The sequence below is a fragment of the Ranitomeya variabilis genome, chromosome 3 (genome assembly GCF_051348905.1).
Source record: "Ranitomeya variabilis isolate aRanVar5 chromosome 3, aRanVar5.hap1, whole genome shotgun sequence".
Classification (NCBI taxonomy): Eukaryota; Metazoa; Chordata; class Amphibia; order Anura; family Dendrobatidae; genus Ranitomeya; species Ranitomeya variabilis.
Genome location: NC_135234.1, coordinates 592,444,465 through 592,465,855, shown reverse-complemented (window position 1 = coordinate 592,465,855; position 21,391 = coordinate 592,444,465). Strand labels below are relative to the sequence as shown.

Sequence of the window (21,391 nt, the reverse complement as noted above, 5' to 3'; positions counted from 1 at the left end):
TGTGGATCCACAAGCGGTTTTCTTTTCTTATTGCTCGGCGTTCCTCCTTTCTTCCTACTAAAACTTTGTTAATAAATGGACAACAAGGCATTACCGCTTGTGTGGACACTGCCAATCTGACGTACTCCGAGGATTAACAGAGGAACACCACATTGCGGAGTTGTAGGAAATCCTTGTACTGCCGACAGCAGCCATGTCAGGACAGCCCACTGGCCCTATTGAACCCCTTTTACTGCTTTTGTTTTTTCCTACGCATCTTCCAAGAGTCATACACACTTTTTTCTTGCATTGATACAGCCTTAAAGTGAAGTTATTTTTTAAAGGAAGAGTTGTAGCATTGAATATCCCCATTCATTTTACCATTCTATGTACTGGAAAACAGGAAAAAAAATCCCAAATGGTGAAACTGTACAAAACAATGTGCAACTGGCAATAGTTTTTGGGGGGTTTTCTTTACAGAGGTCATTGTGCTGTAAAAATTACAAAGCAAGATACCAAACTTGTAAAGATTTTTTTAATTTTTTTATTTGTTAAAAAAATTGGGAAATTCTTAAGAAAAATGTTTTGCTTGTCCCGTCATTTTCTGAGACCTTTAACTTATTTATTTTCACGTCGATGGAGCTGAGTGAGGCCTTGATTTTTGTGTGGTGAGCTAAAATTTTTTGTTGATACCATTTTGGGATATAAACGACGATTTGATCTCTTCATAGTGCATTTGTATTCACTGTTGCAGCATTTTGTTTGTTTGTTTTTTTTCTCTTTACTTTTACCAATTGGGCTAATTAATTTTATATCTTGACAGATCTAATTTTCATGGATGTAGTATTACCACATATGTATTGACTTCTTTATTTTTAAAAGGTTGTAAAATGGGGGAGATTCTTTTTTTTTTTTCACTTACCGTAATTGTTTTTCAGTCAAATATGCAGCAAATTAGATTTCTTATGCTATATATTGCAAAACAACCGCAATTTCAGGATACAGTAAGACGTTCTCCTATTAAGTCCATCCACAATCTGAGATTCACAGGAGTTCGAAATTGGTGGCTAAGTGGACCTTTAGTAGACTCCTGGCTGCCAGGACAAACCTTGATTGTGTCGTTGGTAGCGGATGACAAAGGCATCAACTGCAATCATGTCATTTAAATGCTGCAATCAAGGATTGACCGCGACATTCAAGTGGTTAAACTACAACAATTGGAGAGTCACAAGGCCATTTTATTTGCAGGCAAATGCCTGCTATTTACTGTATTAGTGTCACCATCTGCCTGGTATGGTGCAGGCTCATCTTCTGAGCCCGTTCCATACACGGAGACTCAACATAACACATACTAATATGTCTTATGTTGGGAGAATCTGGCACCAGGTTAATATTTCCCAATCTGATAGCAAACAAATAGGACTAGAGAACACGATTCCAGTGATGTATCACTTACTGGGCTCATTTGATATAATCACCTTTTACTGCAGCTCTGCTAGTACTCTCAATGGGAAGTTCTGTAGAACCCACGCTCACAACACTGACATATTTTGCCTTTTACTGTGCATTGGCAGAAAGCTGCTAATCAGGGGAGGGTATACGTAGAAGACGCTTACCTCTGAGATAACTAGCAGAGTTACAGCAGATAATAGTGTTATATGAAAACTACAGCAAGAAGCCCATTAACGTTAACATCGCCAATATCAACTCCACTATAATATATTCACACAACTTAGCTCAACTTAGACAGGTTAGGTTGTCTCTCGATAATTATGGCAATACTCTGCCTGTATGACACAAGATAGTGGAAGAATCTAGGACAGTAATTCAGCAAGCAATGAAAGGATTGTGATGAACCAATCCCAGTATCCGACTGGGTCAGCACCTAGGCAGATAGTAAACCAGTGGGACTTGCCGAAGACCATACATACATTCCGCAGAATGGCATAAGTGGTATTTCTTGTTACCTTTTCTTTGACATGAGAAGGTATTCTCTAGTTGATTGAATAAATCCTTATCTTCAAATTTGTCCTCCTTTGCATTCACCCAGAAACAATTCTCCGTCATTTCATTTGGTCGAATCTGAAAAATGTACGTGAGGGACTGTAAGGAATATAAATGTAATCGTAATTCTATTTTCACCTTTTTTTTTTTTTTTTTTTTTTTTTTAAATAAGTGTTATCAAATAATAAATTGGATTATTAACCCTCTCCCATTATTTATATGCCATGTCATCCCCGGTAATATTTGAACAATCTTCTGTAGTTAGTGATTTCCTCAGCTAGTAGATTTTTGACTTTTTAAAACAACATTGCTTATGACAAATGTCTGTTGTCAAAGAAAAATTCTAATCTGCTTAAGGCAGAGCTGATAAAAGACTTTGTTAGTTAAAAGGGAAAAATGTGCACAGAATAAAAATGCAAAGAGACGTGTGACAGCGTGCAGTCGCTCAGTGAGGCCAATCATCTGTCCCACCGCAGAGCAGGAGCAGGACAGGGTTTATTCTTGCAATCTACAACACAATTTATGGTATATTGATACCGAATCAGAAAGATGTCAGCTATTTTACCAAGCACCATCTCTTTCTATAGTCTAAGGAAGATAAGGAGAACGTTATAAAGCTGGGAATAGGAACCTGGACAGCACATTTTCGAGATTGTGGCGCATATCTGAGACTTATGTTCCACGCCATTAACACCACTTATAAAATAACACCCCTTGAGGTCTGCCACTTTCTATCATTTGCTTAAGGAACAAACACTATGGTGATAACATCTGATTAAAGGGAACCTGTCACCTCCAAAATCGATGGTGAGGTAAGCTCACCGTCATCAGGGGCTTAACTACAGCATTCTGTAATGCTGTAGATAAGCCCCCGATGTATCCTGAAAGATGAGAAAGAGGTTATATTATACTCACCCAGGGGCGGTCCCGCTGCGGTCCGGTCAAATGGGCGTCTCAGGTCCGCTCCAGCGCCTCCTATCTTCATTCCATGACGTCCTCTTCTGGTCTTCCTGCCGCGGCTCCGGCGCAGGCGCACTTTGTCTGGCCTGTTGAGGGCAGAGCAAAGTACTGCAGTGCGCAGTCGCCGGGCCTCTCTGACCTTTCCGCGGCGTGAAGACCAGAAGAGGACATCATGGAATGAAGATGGGAGGCGCTGTACTGGACCGCGACACCCATCGGACCGGACCGCAGCGGGACCGCCCCTGGGTGAGTATAATCTAACATCTTTTTCTCCTCTTTCAGGTAACATCGGGGGCTTATCTACAGCATTACAGAATGCTGTAGATAAGCCCCTGATGACAGTGAGCTTACCTCACCATCGATTTTGGGGGTGACAGGTTGCCTTTAATATTTAATTTCCATCTATCAGAATTCAGGAAGCTTAGAAGTGGCATTGTACATACAGAAGAGCTGTCCAGGACCTGGATACTGATGGTGCATCCAACCCATCAGGTGTACACCGTCCCCTGGAGAACACAACTGCTACATACACCGTGTCATGCCTGTTCTCAGGTTCTGCAGCTCAGCTCCCACTCACTTTAATATAAAACTGGCCATTAGGGTACTGGTTGTTGGGCGACACTGATCTGACACTGATGACGAATAGCCCAACAATATTACATTTCAAGAAACCTCTTTAAGGGGTAATCTGTAGTCTACCATCTTGAAACTGCGAATAAAGAGAACCCATTTGTATATATCACACGTGTGTCGTTAGGTAAGTTCCCACAATGTGTTTTTGATGCTGCGCAAAACACGCAGCGTCTTGCAGTTCCAGCAAAGTGGATGGGATTTATAGAAATCTTCCACCACTGTGTTTTCCTATTACACTGCATAAACTGACTTGCGGTTGGTGACTGAAAGCTGAAATATGTCACTTTGTTGTGCAGGTAACGCTGCGTTTTATGTGCAGAATCCTCTCATAGATTTGCATGAAGTGCGGAAAATCCGCAGCAGAAACGCACTAAGGTAAGTAATCCGCACATGACTGTATGAAAGCTTTGTGAAAGCCAAATACCAGAAGTATCAAGAACAAAGCGGCTTAAATTATAACCGGACATGAGAAAAAGTGACAAAAACTGCAGTGTCAAAACTCACCATATACTCATCATGGGAACACAGTCTTACACGTGTGAGGAGAATTTAGGACGCCATTGTTTACCTCAGCAGTAGAACATAATGCATTGTGCAACTGGTACATGATGGAAAATCGTTACTAAAAGCAAAATATTATGGTGTAGCCCAGGGACGCAGTCACACCCTGGATAAATTGGACCAAGATCGGAACACAGTGAATGGACTGGGCAGCGGCTCTCCTGACCCGAGCGTGACAGCTCCATGTATTTCTAAGCAACCATCATGCTTGGGTCGTGAGAAAGGCAAGCCAGTCCGTGAACTGCGTTCTGATCTCGGTCTGATTTATACCCCCGCCTGACTGTGCCACTGTGCCATAATAGCAACCATAGAGTGAGAGAGTGTGTGTGTGTGTGTGTGTGTGTGTGTGTGTGTGTGTGACACACAACAAAAACTTTTGGGCAATTAAAATAACACAGTAATGTCAACACCTGGTACAGTGGACGGCCATACATAGTCAAACAAGTCATAAATTGGTACATAGTTACATAGGTTGAAAGAAAAAAAGGATCTAGGTTCATGAATATCACCTTTCTTTATCACAAGTTTATAACCCAAAATATCATTTTTTGCGAGAAAACCATTCAACCCTCCTATAAAGGCTGATATACCATCTTCTGTTACTCCCACTTGTGGTGGGGCATTCCATAGTCTGACTGCTCTATCTGTAAGGAACCTGTTCCTATTTGGCTACCCTGGATTGCTTTAACTGATGCAGTGCCAGTAAAACATATGAACAAAGCTTTTCATGCAATGAATATATTTGCTCTTATTCAAATGTGCACATTGCAGATGCAAACTGAAGGCTGCAAAACCAAAAAGGAACACATATGGAAACAAAGAGTTAAGAGAGGAAGGTAAAAAAAAAACAAACAAAAAAAAACAAAACACTAAATCAGCTTTACATTCCCATGGCACTCTTACAAACCGCTTCATCAGGTAGTCACTTGGAGTGTCTTTACAACAATCTTGAAGTTACCACAGGCACGAGGAACTTGGTGGCTGCTTTGCCTTCCCTCTGCGCTCTGAGGGTATGTGTCCACGTTTAGGATTGCCTCAGGATTTTATGCAGGTAAAATCCTGACCAAATCTGCTCCTGAGGTCACTGGCAGGTCACCTGCGTTGTCCTTTTGCTGTTTCTGCATTGTAAGGACATGCTGCGTTCTGAAAAGACGCGCCGCATGTCCGTTTCCGCGGGTCTGCCGCATGCGTCTTAATGCATAGTGGAGACGGGATTTCATCCCCTCCACTATGCTGTAACATCTGGATGCTGCGTGTTTGACGCTGGGGCTCTACGCAGCGTCAAACACGCAGCGTTTCCTGAACGTGGAAACATACCCTAAACTCATCACAAACCATGTCTCTTGGCCTCAGGTCAGGCGATAGTGGGTGCCATGTCATCTGACCGCGCACTCCATCCCACTCACTGTGGGTCACACAGAATGCTGTGGTAGCCATGCTGGGTGTGTCTGGAATTTGGAAATAAATCACCAACAGTGTCACTAGCAAACCACACTACACAATCACAGTTCCCCCACGCTTCATGGTGGCTAAAACACATATAGAAACCATCAGTTCACTTTTTCTGCGTCTCAGAAAGTCACAGCTGGTACCAAAAACTTTACATTTTGTCTCATCACACAGTACAGTACAGATTTCCACAGATGTAATGTCCAGTCTTGGTTTTGCGTGAAACAATCAAGTCTCCTCTTCTTGCTTTCAGTCCTCAGTAATGGCTTCTTTTCAGCAATTCAGCCATAAAGGCCTGTTTCTCACAGTCTCCACAGGACAGTTGATGTTGAAAGGTGTGTGTTACTTGACACCTGTGCATCGCCTATAATGGCTGTTATCTGAGGTACTCATGCTGAGGTACTTGAGGCTAGTAACTGATGAACTTATCCTCTGCAGCAGAAGTAATTCTTGGTCTTCTTTTCTTTAGGTTGTCCTCATAAGAGTTAGTTTCATCATAGAGATTGATGGTTTTCATGAATGCACATGAGTATACTGTCAAGATTTTAGCAATCTTCCGGACAAAAAGATCTTCATGTATGAAAGGGTACCTGTCATGTAATTTGTAGCATCTAAAGTGTCCCCAGCGTGGTGTTAATGATGCAATGTTCTATAAAAATTTCCGCTGCAATTCTTATAAAAAGCACTTTCTATATATCTTACCTGTTCGTATAATCATAGGGGTGTGCTTCAATGCATTCAGTCAGGGTTCTCACCGCCCACACAATCTGAATTTTGTTACCGTGGTTGTGCAGATGTTACTGTGCATACTGTGCTTGAGCAGTGTTTATTGTTTTGCAGCAATTGCACAGTGTCTATTGGGGACCTGCACTTGTGCATTGTCCATCGGCGAACCGCGCATGACAAGTGGCTCCGGCATACGCACACAGTGTCAGTGAAGCTGGGAACTAAAACCAGCTTCAGTGCACACGTGCAGGGAGCCGCTTGTCATGGTACATGCGCGGATTGCTGATGGACAATGCGCAAGTCAACAATTACATATTATATTACCTTGTCAGGACTGATTATATATAATGATCATATTCATAAGGAATACTCAAAGAGTATGCCACACTACTCATTCATTGGGGAGCATATTGTTCGGCATTACTATTTTTTCTTACCCATATATACAGTACATATTTTCCATGAGGACACTCTTGCACATTCACACGTGTTAATTTTTGAATGGGCCCATGTTACGGATCGCTAATCCCTGCCAGTTTGCATCATTGCCCATTTGACCTGTCCAGTATTTCTTTTTTTTATTATGTGCACTTATTTGCCTGTTCTGTATTGAATTACTAATAAAGATTTTTTTTTTTCATACTTTTTTATGGCAAAAGTTATTATTAGTTATGATTAGTTGGGAATTCTAAGCTTTTTCTTTTCTCATGTATAGTATACAACAATTACATATTGCGCAAGTGACGGCAGAGCAACCCCAAGAACATAATTCAAATTTGGTAGGAGGGGACAACCCTGACTGAAATAAATGAAGCATACCCCTATGAATAAACGAGCAGGTAAGATAACTATATGAAGTGCTTTCATATAAGAATTACGGACGCAATTTTAATGGAAAAAACGTGTGCATCACTAACACTGCACTGGGGACACTTTAGATGCGACAAATGGCATGACAGGCTCCCTTTAAGCAATGATGAACTGCTACTTTTTATTACTTAGTTGACTTGCTCTGGCTATACTCTAGCTTATAAAAGTTTTGGAACAGGACTCAGCACTGTATGGCACTGTATGGAACTGTGTACCAACACTGTCAGCAACACACATCTGATGGTTGTAAAAACGTTCTGAAGGCCGGTGATTCTACAGACTACTTCTTCACACTACCTGTTCATTGGAAGCCTTTCCAGGGAACTGCCTGATGAAGTTGGATTTAGCGTAAGCAAATCGTGTGTTCAATGCTGTCATCGGTGTAAAATGGAGAGTAATTTGAGAAATCTATGATGTAACACATATTCTGGTTTGTTTCACACGTTTCTTCACTCCTTACTGTCATGTTTGTTCCATCATACCTTCAGTCTGTATCTACAATGTGCATATTCCACAACCAGTACTGTACATAATAGTCTTAAGTGGTTAGCAGGTACAGAGGACCGTCTTTCAAGGTTTGCAACATTTTTACTTTTAGAAGGCTATTTCTTGGGTCCAAATATTAAACCATTAGCACTGCCATAAGGGAATACATTCTCACATACCACCATTTTTGACTTTTAATGAGTCAATAGGATAACTCTAAGTTATTCTATTCTAAGAAGTTATAGATTATATAGAAGAACTATAAATGGCACTAATATATAATCACAATAACCAAGAAGTAACACATTTACTAAAAGAATCTTCAGTTCTGACAGTCTTGGCATTTACACATTTGTGTGTTCCTAGAAGCCCGGTCTAAAAGCTGCGGATCACAGTACTTCTTAGTACTTCTTAACCTTGTCACAAATGCCTTAGTAAAGGAGAAGACATCTGTCCACAATGCCATGTTACTTATAAACACATTGTAAAAGCGTAACAATAGCGCACAAAATAATTGAATATGAAGAGAGACATTTTCGAATAAATAACTACAGTGAAACCTGGTATTTCTAAAAAGGCAAAAGTATTCAGTAAATTGGCAATACTGAATTAACATTCTAGCCTGTCTTCCTACAAACAATCACAGCATAATATTTCATTTCAAAGACATGTGCCGCCGTGTGATAATATTGAGGACTAAGGTATGAAGTGCTACAGAAGTAACAGGCAGAGAGGTTTATCTGAGCTTCGAAACAATAGGTGACTGTGTCCTTGGACTCAAAAGGGTTGTCAAGTCATGTGATCATTATTCTACTCATGCAAAGACGGTGCTTGAGAGCATACGTAATTTCACTTCCTAAGACATAACAAGGCTATTGAATCCACACGGACCTTCCTTGAGAATTTATGAATGAATATTAAAAAAAATCAGCATTTTGGAAAAATAATGACTGCGGTAGGACTTTTCTGCCATGTGGTTATCAAATAATCAAATACATTCAATTATACTGTTAATAGATAAATAAAAACCATACTTTTTGCCAATTTAGCCTCTTCATCCCCATTTCTGGCTTGAACTCTCTTTTAGGTTTTAAGCCAAAAGGAAGAGACATTGCAGGTGGGGAATGCTGCCCTGCAAAAAACCCAGGCAATGGTGGAGCCCCAGGAGGTCCTCCACCCATAGGAGGTGGTGGTGGAGGGGGAGGTGGAGGAGGGGGTGGTGGCACAGATCCAAACGCTGCTCCAGGCGGAGGTGGCGGAGCTTTGGGGTCTTCTGGTTGTGACAATTTCCCAGATGCTTTTAGTGCATTTATTTCACCATTAGACATGCCACACTAGAAAAGAAAGCAACAGTAAGAATTAAAGTTTTAAGGAACAGGGAAAAATTGTGGAGGATAAACATTTTAAGGTGTTTAAAGAACATAGGCACCGAAAACATAAAAATGCTACCTATAATACGTCATCTAACAAGTATTTTTCCCCATTTATGTGCAGTTTACTGCTGAAAAATATAAACTTTTTAATAAATGGATAGGGCTACGGGGCTGTGATCAGTAGAGTAGGCTGGTTATACTTTGCTGTTATTGCTCTTTTGTCAATACTCTCGGTTGAATACAGTACAGCTTTGTATATGCAGGTCTTATGCCGAGCTATGGGTTTCCATGTTTACAGGCCACTACTCACACCAGCCTTCATCTCCTCCCCACATTCATAGTAGGATGGGACAGGGCAGCAGTATCTCTGGGAAATATGCCTGCAAGGGTTTGTAGTCTGTAACCAAGCAGACATCTCTCTGCATATGAAATTAAGACGGACATTTCTAACACGAACAGGATCACACTTTGTTCTAAAGCAGGTGAGTGACACGACCTGAACCTTTTGTACACTGATACTCATCTTCATAGAAGAACCTGCATTACTCTGGGATCAGTTTTTTTATGCCTCAAATGATATTACAACTACCTTAGATATCATCCAGTTTTTTGTTTTTTCTTACTACCGTACTTATTACAGCAAAATCATGGAGCCAGATTATAACACAGATCATGCATTTTTTTGTAATCAGTTCTTTGAGGGGTCTGCTACAACAATGGATGTGTAGGATGAACAGGAACGATCCCACACAAAATGCTTAAATCATACCCTGTAGGGCCAACAAGGGAAACAGGTCCTTAGCTGGTTCTTAATATTTGGAAACACTATGGACCCAATTCATCAAGTAGTTTCCACTAGAATTCTGCTAATTTTCTTGGATCTCTCCTCAGCATTCGATACTGTGGATCATCAGCTACTCCTCACTATGCTCCACTCTATCTGCCTCAAGGACACCATTCTCTCCTGGTTCTCCTCCTATCTCTCTGACCGATCCTTCACTGTATGTTTTGCTGGTTCCTCCTCCTCTCACCTTCCCCTTACTGTTGGGGTTCCTCAAGGATCTGTCCTAGGCCCCCTTCTCTTCTCTTTGTATACTGCCCCTATTGGTCAAACAATCAGTAGATTTGGTTTCCAGTACCATCTCTATGCTGACGACACCCAATTATACACTTCGGCTCCTGTTATCACGCCGACCTTTTTAGAAAACACCAGTGATTGTCTTACCGCTGTCTCTAACATCATGTCCTCCCTCTATCTGAAACTGAACCTGTCAAAAACTGAACTCCTCGTGTTCTTTCCCTCTACTAACCTACCTTTGCCTGACATTGCCATCTCCGTGTGTGGTTCCACCATTATTCCAAAGCAACATGCCCGCTGTCTTGGCTTGTCCTTGATTCCGAGCTTTCATTCACCCCCCACATCCGATCACTGGCTCGCTCTTCTTATCTGCATCTCAAAAACATTTCTAGAATTCGCCCTTTTCTTACTTTCGACTCTGCAAAAACTCTTACTGTCTCACTTATTCATTCTCGTCTGGACTATTGTAACTCTCTACTAATCAGCCTCCCTCTTACCAAACTCTCCCCGCTCCTATCTGTCCTGAATGCTGCTGCCAGGATCATATTCCTCACCAACCGTTACACCGATGCCTCTACCTTGTGCCAGTCATTACACTGGCTACCCATCCACTCCAGAATCCAGTACAAAACTACTACCCTCATCCACAAAGCACTCCATGGCTCAGCACCACCCAACATCTCCTCTCTGGTCTCAGTCTACCACCCTACCCGTGCCCTCCGCTCCGCTAATGACCTCAGGTTAGCATCCTCAATAATCAGAACCTCCCACTCCCGTCTCCAAGACTTTACACGTGCTGCGCCAATTCTTTGGAATGCACTACCTAGGTTAATACGATTAATCCCCACAGTTTTAAGCGTGCCATAAAAACGCATTTGTTCAGACTGGCCTCAACGCATTAACCTAACTATCCCTGTGTCTGTACTGTTACATACTTAGGCTGTTAACTGGTTCATGCAGCTTTACATGAACACCCGAGCCTTACACTATGGCTGGTCCAAATAACTAAAGCAATTGTTACCATCCACCTCTCGTGTCTCCCCTTTTCCTCATAGGTTGTAAGCTTGCGTGCAGGGCCCTCATTCCTACTGGTATCTGTTTTGAACTGTGATTTCTGTTATGCTGTAATGTCTATTGTCTGTACAAGTCCCCTCTATAAGTTGTAAAGCGCTGCGGAATATGTTGGCGCTATATAAATAAAAATTATTATTATTATTCTAGAATTCTAGAGTAAAACAATTATTAACTTGGCAATACGGAGACCCTGGAGACCTGATCTGTTGGTGGCCCTTTAGGACTGGAGTTGGGGAACCCTGCTGAATACAATAAGATCGCTCGGTAGGGCGTAATGTGATTCACTTGCATTGGAGTCCTAAATAACGAGGCTCAGGAAATGGAGCAGGACACGGTCTACCTATACATATAAATACGCTGCACAGATGACCATGGCTGGTCCGTACTTCTCCAATGTCAGCGATTCAGACTAATTATTGTTGTCCGCACTCCTTCACTATAATCATTATTCTAGATACCTGGAGTTACAGATTTACAACAATGCATCTCCCAAGTTTCAAACCAATTGAACGTCCTGATATTGTCTGCATTTAGCCTGACCGTTTGCACTGGGTAGCATACACATTTTCTATGAGAGAAGGTTGAGGAATATTTAGAACCATCCATTCTAAATAACCCACCAGGGATGCATTAAACCTGCCATAGCACTAAAATTTTAACAAATCAGTCCCAGGCAATGCTGCCTGTTGTGATCGCCTGCCAGCACAGTAAGCAGCTGCTGTAAGGACGGCCTCAGGCTATCCTGAGCATCTGCGTATTTCTTGATATTAGACCCGTGTACAATAAACCAGAAATGAATAATACAAACGTACTAGAAATTCACTGCTTCAGGTTTGACCCCATCATTTTATACACTCCATGTTTCCAATCCCCTCTCAGCAGGTCAAGCTCAGCAGAGCAATCTATTATCATTTTTACTTAAACTTCTCTCGTTTTCTTGCGTATTCTTCTCGTAAAAGAGGTAGGCAATGCAAACAGGAGAAAGGTCTAGACCTTATACATTTTTTTTTCTTCCTCTAAACATAAAACTTGTCAAACAGCCAAATTACATGCCTACATAGAGAAATCACACGCTTTTGTCATGTTTTCATCTGTTTACTTTACGAAATTGAAAAATTATCAGAAAATATTCTTTTCTGCATGGCAGGTTATCTTTCACTGCAGGTTACCAAAAGCCGAAGGTTCAACAAAATAGATTACTGGAGGAATAATTTCCTGTGCCGAGACAAAGATCAGTGATGAATGCCAAATCCACAAACTGAAGAGTGTGTACCCTCTGTGGTTAATTACTTACAACAAATGTGACACCGAGCAAACCTCGAATGAAACGCGCTTAATTAACATAAGATTTAGCAAAAAAAAAAAAGATCAATTTAAGATCACACATGGCTAATTAATGACTCTCGCTAATACTTTTTGAACGTTAAAGTTGGCACCTATGAATAAGAAAATTGATAGTAAACAATTCCAGGCGGGTGTTAAAAAATCTGAAATCCTACTCTTGTTTGAAAGGTATTAAGTAGAATTTGCTTCTACAGTCATGTTCTTGTATTCAATAGATTCATTTAACATGGTCCATTACCTGGGATTTAAAAGCCTGTAATTCCGCTTGAAGTTCATTGATTTTTTCTTCATTTTTCTGCAATTGGGACTGGGTCTCTTGGCGAATTGTAAATTCTTCTTCGTACTGAAAAGCACAGAAATACCATGTCATTTTCTTTAAATCCATGCTTATTAAAAATGCTTCTTTTTTTGTTTTCACTTCAGAATGAGAAAAGAAGAGCGAGGCCTCTGCTGACTTTAAAGTGCAGGATACAAAAAAAAGTCCAAATTTTCCTTAGTACGGTAAATAAAAAGTGACTAAATTAAAGAGTATTTATTTGGTGAGCAATAGCATTTGTAGAACACTGGTCAGGTGTCCACATCGGTCAGTATCTGTGGCCATCATTTCTTTGGCAGGCACACGAATGTTGGCATCCTGGGCGCCTTGGGTGGTTACGAGCCTCCCGCGATATAATATCACAAGGCGCCCAGGATGTTGCCAGGTGCTGGCCAAGAAAGTTTGTAGGACTCTGCTCCGGTTGCCACCAATTTCAGGTTTTCCTAGCAATCCTATAGTACTTGGCATGTGGTGAGTAGCGGTAAGAAAGCTGGGCCAAATCAGGTTTCCGTTCTATGTTTTCTTGCCTGTATGTGGACAAATTGATGCTTTATTGTAAAACAATTCAAACCCATTCCTTGTGACATTGAAATAGGTGTTTGGTTTTTTTTTCATGATTGGACCCAGGATGGCACAAAAGCGCATTTATTGGCAGCCTGCTCTGAGAGTGTGTGAGTGCACAGAAGGCGGGCACCAAAGTACCGGGGGGCGCGCATTACAGCAGTCTCCCCAGTATAGTGTGCAGTGACATAATAGCTCCCGGCACTGTCCTAACGACTGCAAGCGAATGGCTCCGGAAGAATAAAACGCCATCTTCTCCATGTAGCTGCACTCCCAGTAATTCTGCCAGAAATGATTTAAGGGGAGTCTGTGACCCACAAAAGTATAATCAAACCACTTACACAGTTATGTAGGGGCTTAGCCCCTATAAAATCATACATGTATTGCTTTAAGTATTTTAGTTGGTATATAAATATAGATTTATTTTGTATGCAAATTAGGGAGCTTTGGTGCACCCTTAAGTGGCTAAAGGGCTGGGGGAACAGTCCCGCACCCTCAGTTTGCATATTGTGCACTGTCACTCCATGACGGACCCTCGGCAGCTGCGCTCAGAGTGTTATTGCTGCCTCTAGTTGTTACCAGGTACGCGGATGTAACAGCGCTGAGCATGAGGAGGCAGTGGTACTTCAACCAACATCTATTTATTCAATACACAGAATTAATGGGGTGCCTTCACCACGATATCGGGATACTGCAGATGGGGAAAATGAAGCAAGTTATTCGTATAAACAGGATGTTGGCACAATACTATTTACAAAGCATTGTTCTATTATTTTAATTTAACCAATGTCATCGTCAGTGAGATCTTGGTCTTAAAAGGGTTGTCCAGTCCAAAGTGATACATCTGCAGTCATTCTGTGTAACTGCGGACTTCTGAATCCTCCCAGAGCACGAGCACTGCGGACGTTCGCAGGTTTCTGGGTAGAGACTGGAGGGTACGTACGAGTTACACATACTCCTGTCCACTGGGCGCAGCCTCGCTGTCTATACCCTTGTATGGAGCGAGGCTGTGCCCTCTAGTCGGTCATGCCCACTGGCCGCCCGCGTCGTTAGTCGCCTCAGTGTATGGAGCAGGGTTGCGCCCACTGGATGGGAAGATAAATAACTCATACATACCCTCCGGTCACGGCTCAGAAATTGGTGAATCCCGGCAGCGGACAGTGTGCGCTGCAGCAATGAGTGCTGGCAATAACAGCAATGTGTGGCAGCAGTGTCTGTGCGGGGGTGCAGAACAGCCGATTGTGCCGCTCAGTACTGTACTGCAGACAGGAGGCATCGCTATAATAACGCTGGGAATCCGGCTGCAGAAATCAGATTTGGCACTGCTAAACATGCAGTTTGCAAACCTGTGCAAACCTTGGCTATAAAAGGGGGAACTAAATCCCCCTCATTTGCATGTGAAATATCAATACTACAGGTATGATTTTTATAAAGGCGAAGTCCCCTATATACTTGTATAAGTAGTTTAGCTACTGTTTTGGGGGTAACAACCTCCCCTTTTAAACCCTGTTTACCTGCAGATTACCACTATATTGGCAAGTAAATGGCATTTGGTGAAATCTTACCTTTAAATCGAGCACACAGCCGGTAACTGTAGTGAATAAATGGGGGGCACGCTGCAGGTTTGTTTGTATTCTGACAATTTCTGCTGATTGTTGAAGATCCATCGCTGATACAATGTAGCACATACTAGGAGTCTGAGTGCGGGAATACTTATACACACAGACCAGTCTATCCCTATACCGGCCAACAGACAGTGAATGTGCAGACTATGGCAGCGGGCCGAACCCGCCTTCAGCCATGTACCGGGCTCACTACACCGCGGATTGTGCGGCCACTTACTGCAGACTATTTCTAGCACTAGGACTTTCCCTGTTGTCTACACCTCTTTACACCAGCTATAATCTTGCACAAATTGTTAGTTAACTGTAAACGCACTCTCATAGTGGAAAGTGTCTGCTTTGGGCAACACATCCAAAATGTATGCGGCATGTTCCTATAAAATAACCATGTTCCTGCTTCAAATGTGAAATACAAGATAAATATGCTTCACTCTATGCCCATGACATTCGGAATCAGACAGACAGATTAAAAACAGAAGAGATTAAGTCACATATTGTAAAAATAAATCTCCAATAATGAAGAGGTTTCACTGCATTACTGTCTCATTGTGGAGAAAAGAAATATCCTGCAGAGTTTCCAAGATTCATGGGAATTGAAAGAACTGAAATGCCAAAGACGGAGAAATCCATACTGTGTTTATCTCTTAGGATGAAAGTAAATTGGATATGATAGACGGTGGTTCCAGTGACTGTTTCATGGTAAGGTTATTATGTTATGTGTGCCCGAGTGGTGGATAAGAATGCATGGAGCATATATTAATTAGCGTTCCTAAAACCTCCACAACGAAAAACATGTCATTCTTCACCACGTACTAGTTTGTGTCTTTAATTTAAAAATAAAAAATAACAAATTGTACTCAAGCAGTCAAAGATTTGGTGATTAAATGCCCAAAAAGATGGCAGCCATGACACACAAAGAAATATAGTAACTTGTCTAGTGAATGACATAAAAGGTCTCATCCTGGGAAGTTTGGTGCAGTATGTGCCTGCCCGATGGAGCGCGTGTATGCCCAAGGCAAAGAGCGTATGCCCAGTGCAGCGCACGCGAATGGCCCATGCAGCGCACACGCATGCCCGATGCAGCGCACACCCATGCCCGATGCAGCGCACACCCATGCCCGATGCAGCGCACACCCATGCCCGATGCAGCGCACACCCATGCCCGATGCAGCGCACACCCATGCCCGATGCAGCGCACACCCATGCCCGATGCAGCGCACACCCATGCCCGATGCAGCGCACACCCATGCCCGATGCAGCGCACACCCTTGCCCGATGCAGCGCAAACCCATGCCCGATGCAGCGCAAACCCATGCCCGATGCAGCGCACACCCATGCCCGATGCAGCGCATACGCATGCCCGATGCAGCGCACGCGTATGCCCGGTGCAAGATGCACGCCACTTTCCATCTAAGAGAGCACTAACCTTCTGACTACTATTTAAGCCCATTTCTTTAGAAATTGCCCACATTGGGGGCCGCATGTCGCACATAGTCATTATGCCGGCTCATGTAGTGTAGGACACAGCAGCGGCCTCTTATTTTGCACTTTTTACACATATACACAAATGCTACACACTTTTTTGGTCATCTCCAGGTATCTTTCTTCATATTCTTCTGTCTTCGCTTTGTCTATACAGACGTCTATAAACATAAGAAATAGACAAGGCTCCGGTTAGGAATATGAGGCGCAGAGCAGCAGCTGTCCGAATATTCCAGCTGAGACATTGATGGTAACACTTACCTAGCAAGTAACTGAAATCCACATCTAATCTCTTCCTGTAAGTGAAATCTGGATCTACACCGCTACGATGCAGCACTAGCTGAGACACACACTCTTCTATTATTTTGAAATATTGTGGTCTTGGGGGAAAAAAGAAACACATGGTTAAATGAGCGCAAATAAAGTGGAGAAAAGGCAACTGACTGGGGGAGCTCAACATTTTGTACATTTATATGATTGTACATAAAAAGCAATAATACAATCATCATATACCTACAACACAATTCAATAAATCAATAAGTGCAGGTCCTTGAATGTTTGCACCAAAGTTTTCCCACAAATGACACCTAACCATACAATTACGGTATATGATATACCTAATTGCTGGGACCCTCTTGTAATAATAAAATAAAGGGGCATGGGGCCCAGAAATCCTCAACCACAGTGAGGAGTATTATTGCAATATCTATGGGACTGATGGAAATGGTTTCCGTCAGACTGACAGACATTAAATGGAGCGGCAGGGAGCTTGCTTGACCGCAAATCCATTGAGAGTCCTCCCTACAGTGATGAAACATGGCAGGGATCAGGACCCGCAGGCTAGTGATCAGAGTTGGTCCCAATGGCAGAATCGCTCAGTAATTAGCCATTTCTCACTTACCCTGTGGAAAAATAATACATGGAGGTTGAGGGACAATCCCTTTAATATACAACACACAGTTCAATTCTTGACCTCCGAACACAAAGTCTGATAATCCGGCACTAGTTTCAAGATCAGAAATATAACGTCATTATTTTCAATAACAGTTATTCTGTGAAGGGAACCTGTCATGACGTCAAACACTATTAGCCTGCAAATATAGGGTTAATCTGCAGGGAAATAGCGTTACAATGCTGTCTGGCCACAGGGAGGAAATTCCCTTTATTCCTCCCAGGAGCCGCCGTCTATCAGTCAGAGGCGTGCGTGGAGCGGCTTCATTAAGAAGACCTCTAAAGATGGCGCTGTCGAGTAAGCCGCCAATAATAGTGCTGGCGCATCTTACTGGGTGGTGGTGGTTGTAGCTGCACACCTCTATGGCTCCCAGGAGGAATGAAGAGCATTTTCTACCAGCAGGTCACCTTTAAACAATATTAGGCATTGCCTTGTATCGATATATCAAGCATTGTGCCCAGACATGTGCCTGATCCAAAACCTGCAGTGTGAAGCATTACATACACGGTGTATAAAGCCCTGACAGGCGCCATAACGCTCTCACACCAGGACACTTTGGTGCATTAAGTGCAACATCGGAAGTTAGAAACATTGGTGCCGTCCTCCAAATGGAAGAATGAAAACCGACTCCAATAATTCCAGAGATAATGTATCGAGTCTCTAACTACCTTCTCATTTCCATTAGTCCCTATGACACAGGGAAGGAAACGGACAAGTGCGGAGCTTCCATGAACAAGCTCCACGGATTTGACAAGAACCAACACTTCCTAAAATATTGGCTATGAGGCTGTCCTGCTGCGAGTGGCCACCTTATCAATAGGCGCAGAAACAGACGGCAGAAAAATCAATCACTACTGATGTTAAATGATTAAAAATAGCGTGGCAGGTGCCGCCGGGGGCCACCACGGGAAGAAGTGGATAATCCAATAAAGCGCCACATTGTGAGCAGTGACTGCATTCTGATGCCACAACACGCCATTCTCCCGGCTCTGATCAGTAAATCTGCATGCAGCAAACACATTGCAATTAATCCTTCTGAAGATCCCTCTAAACTGCGGAAATGGAAAGTGGTCTCGTTGTCAGAAGTGACGGGGTCACAGGTGGGGAGAACACAATGAGAAGCAATGTATTACTGTAATCTCTTGGTAAGCGCGGCATTTATCTGCTGCCGGGAAGGGAATTGATAGAACTTTATTTCCCGATTATTCCACTATTATGTACTCGTGCATGCATTATGGCAACTAAAGTAATTATGCAAAGCGTCCTTTACAAAACCGGGAGTAATGAAAGGCAAATATGGAGAGCATGTTCAATCCCGCGTGTCGATTATTAGCGATAGCAGCAAAACAAGAGGAAACGGCGTGATCACCACAAATATTTGTGATAACAGGATTAAATCTATTTATTACATTGACATAACCAATGAACTCCAAATTAATAGCCCGGAGATGGGAAATAAACTATTAGAGAGGAGGCCACCATTGCTGCTGCCGCGGCTTATTTACATAGATGTAATCCCAATAATTCCTCGGAATGGCGCGTCTTGTGTCACGTCTTATTGCAATCACGTTCCTATAATGCACGGAGTATCTGTAACGGGGGGCACGTGGTGGGAGCGTGAGGAGTGGGATCACATTACAGGACATGGCAGGGGGTCGCAGTCACTTCCCCCTAATGTCTATGCAGCAGAGACGTGAAATATATTCCTTAAAGAGAGGTGATCACTTATCTCTACAGCATTGAGACGTAAAGTCCATGTGTCATCGGAATACAACATTGTTGAAAGGGTTTCACGGTTTCCATAAAAAAACCTTGTCCCACGGCTGCAGTTTGTTTAAAGAAAACATACTACGATTTCACTCTCTCCTCCCCGGGTCCAGCGCGGTCTCCAATGCTGCTCAGAGTCTGTCACTGTCTGCAGCGCTAACGTTGACAGCCCTGCAGCCAATCACTGAGCTCAGCAGCTCTGGGTGGTTCATGTCATCCATGTGAGCAGAGTCAAGGAGCTCACCGATTCAGAGATTTAGATCCAGGGAGTAAGAGTAAAGTAGTTTGGGTTTTAAGAACAATCTGCAGCTGGTGAAAAAAAAGCTTTCCCAAAACAGAAAATAAATTGTAAAACTTTTTAACCATCATCCATATCACCATTTACTGTACATTAAAGGAAACCTGTCCGGTCCCTTCCCTGTCCCAAACCGCCCCCATACCATTAAATATTGCCTTTCTTTTGTTCCAATGAAGTCTTATGTTTCACAAGAAGTTTTCTATCTTTTACTAATGTGAAGCTTCCAATTAGCAATCCAATGGAAATCTTGAGCAAATCCTTCCCTGCTGGGGGTCTTCCCAGGTCTTGGATTGTATGGAGGACTGACTGGAGGATCCGAGGCAGGACTAGTCTGGGAAACGAGATGCCCCGCTGGACTAGTCCTGGTTCATTTATATGCAATGAGCTGTGCAATAAAAGTTCATCTTTTAAAAGCGAGAAACCTTAGTGAGGCACATCAAATACTTGACCGGAAGGCAGAATCCGGCACATTACACATTATGGTGTTAGCTTGGGACAATAGGAGGAGCAGACAGGTTCCCTTTAAAAACGATCTCAGAAATCCTGCAATTTTCACACTGGCCACTTATAATACACTTATAATGAATATTCAGTAGTCTCATTACTGCCCGTATGCAGCAGATAAAAGAGGATCCGGCCCATCACAATGAACTATGTTCCACTGACTGCATGAGAAGTCAATATTGCTATACATTGCAACGGGGTCTGAAACGGCCCATGAGGCTGCAGAAGAGAGCCAGGGTCTAACCTTAGCCCAAGTGGCCAGATGAGAAATCTGCAAAAATGGAGTTTTTTGTTTTCTAAGATAGAGACAGTGATTTGAAAATTGATAAAACACATTTTTTTTTTTTTTAAAGAAATACATCTAGCCCCCTGCCGATCTTAGCAATAGGTCATTTTCAGTTGACATGTTCCATTTAAAGTGTAACTGTACTGCACAGCACTTTAGGCATGCAGAGAGATGGCAAGGGGTTGATCATTAAGGGGTCCGCCTTATCTCTAACACCGAGAGCAGAATAACTCAGAGCTAGCGACGAGGGAACGTGCTGGGATAAGGTGTTATCTGAGCATGCTCGGGTGATAACTGAGCGTCTTCAGCGTGCTTGAAAAATATGTTAGAGTCCCTGTGCCTGCATGTCTCACGGCTATTCGTCATCCGCAACACATGCAGAGATTGCCTGTTTGTTAGGAAATGCCTGCATGTGTTGCTGATGTCTAACAGCTGTGGGGACTTGAGCATGTATTTCGAGCACGCAGAAGACACTTGGTTATCACCCGAGCATGCTCAGATAACACTTTATCCCAGCACGTTCCCTCAGCACTGCTCTCCTCTGAGGTTCAGGTTGGACCCACAATCCTTAAACTGATGGCAGCTTCCAACTCAGATGAGAGCAGCACTCGCAGAACAGTTCCAGGGCCTAGTTATTTTGTGATCGTGGAGGTCTCCGCACCAGGGCTCCCACTCAACAAAACTCCTCTCTGATGAGTCAAAAGATTAGTGAAAGTGCAGTTACACAAATAGGCGATAAACCAATGGTCTCACAATTCAATGACGTCATGGTTATTTATGCCACTAGCATGAAAGTAGTATCTTACCAGTATGGCTTCTAAAAACTCTTCAGTCAAGAATTGTTGCACCTTAGTAAGTGCCTACCTGCAATTTTACTACATATACACGTCCATTTTCACAAAAAAAGTAGTTTCAGGACACGCCTTAGTAAGACAACAGCCTGGAGGTTCACCTAAATACACACATTAGAGGGTCTCGTATCAAACACAGACGGGATAGTTGATTAATATTGGAAAGCTGGGCCCACGGCAACCATTGCAATAGGGGGTTTGAGTTCCTTTTGCCA

At 42.7% G+C, this 21,391-nt stretch overlaps 1 protein-coding gene across 3 annotated transcripts in view; it reads right to left on the bottom strand.

The window, feature by feature from the left end:
• The window catches only part of DIAPH3 (diaphanous related formin 3), a 766,072-nt gene that overhangs the window by 415,058 nt on the left and 329,623 nt on the right, over positions 1-21,391 (bottom strand). For all 3 annotated transcript variants that reach the window (XM_077297277.1, XM_077297278.1, XM_077297276.1), the window contains 5 exons: positions 16,780-16,898; positions 16,615-16,679; positions 12,776-12,880; positions 8,703-9,002; positions 1,947-2,061 (listed from right to left, as the gene is read on the bottom strand). In XM_077297277.1, coding sequence (XP_077153392.1) covers positions 1,947-2,061; positions 8,703-9,002; positions 12,776-12,880; positions 16,615-16,679; positions 16,780-16,898 — 704 coding nt within the window. The remainder of the gene's footprint in view (positions 1-1,946; positions 2,062-8,702; positions 9,003-12,775; positions 12,881-16,614; positions 16,680-16,779; positions 16,899-21,391) is intronic.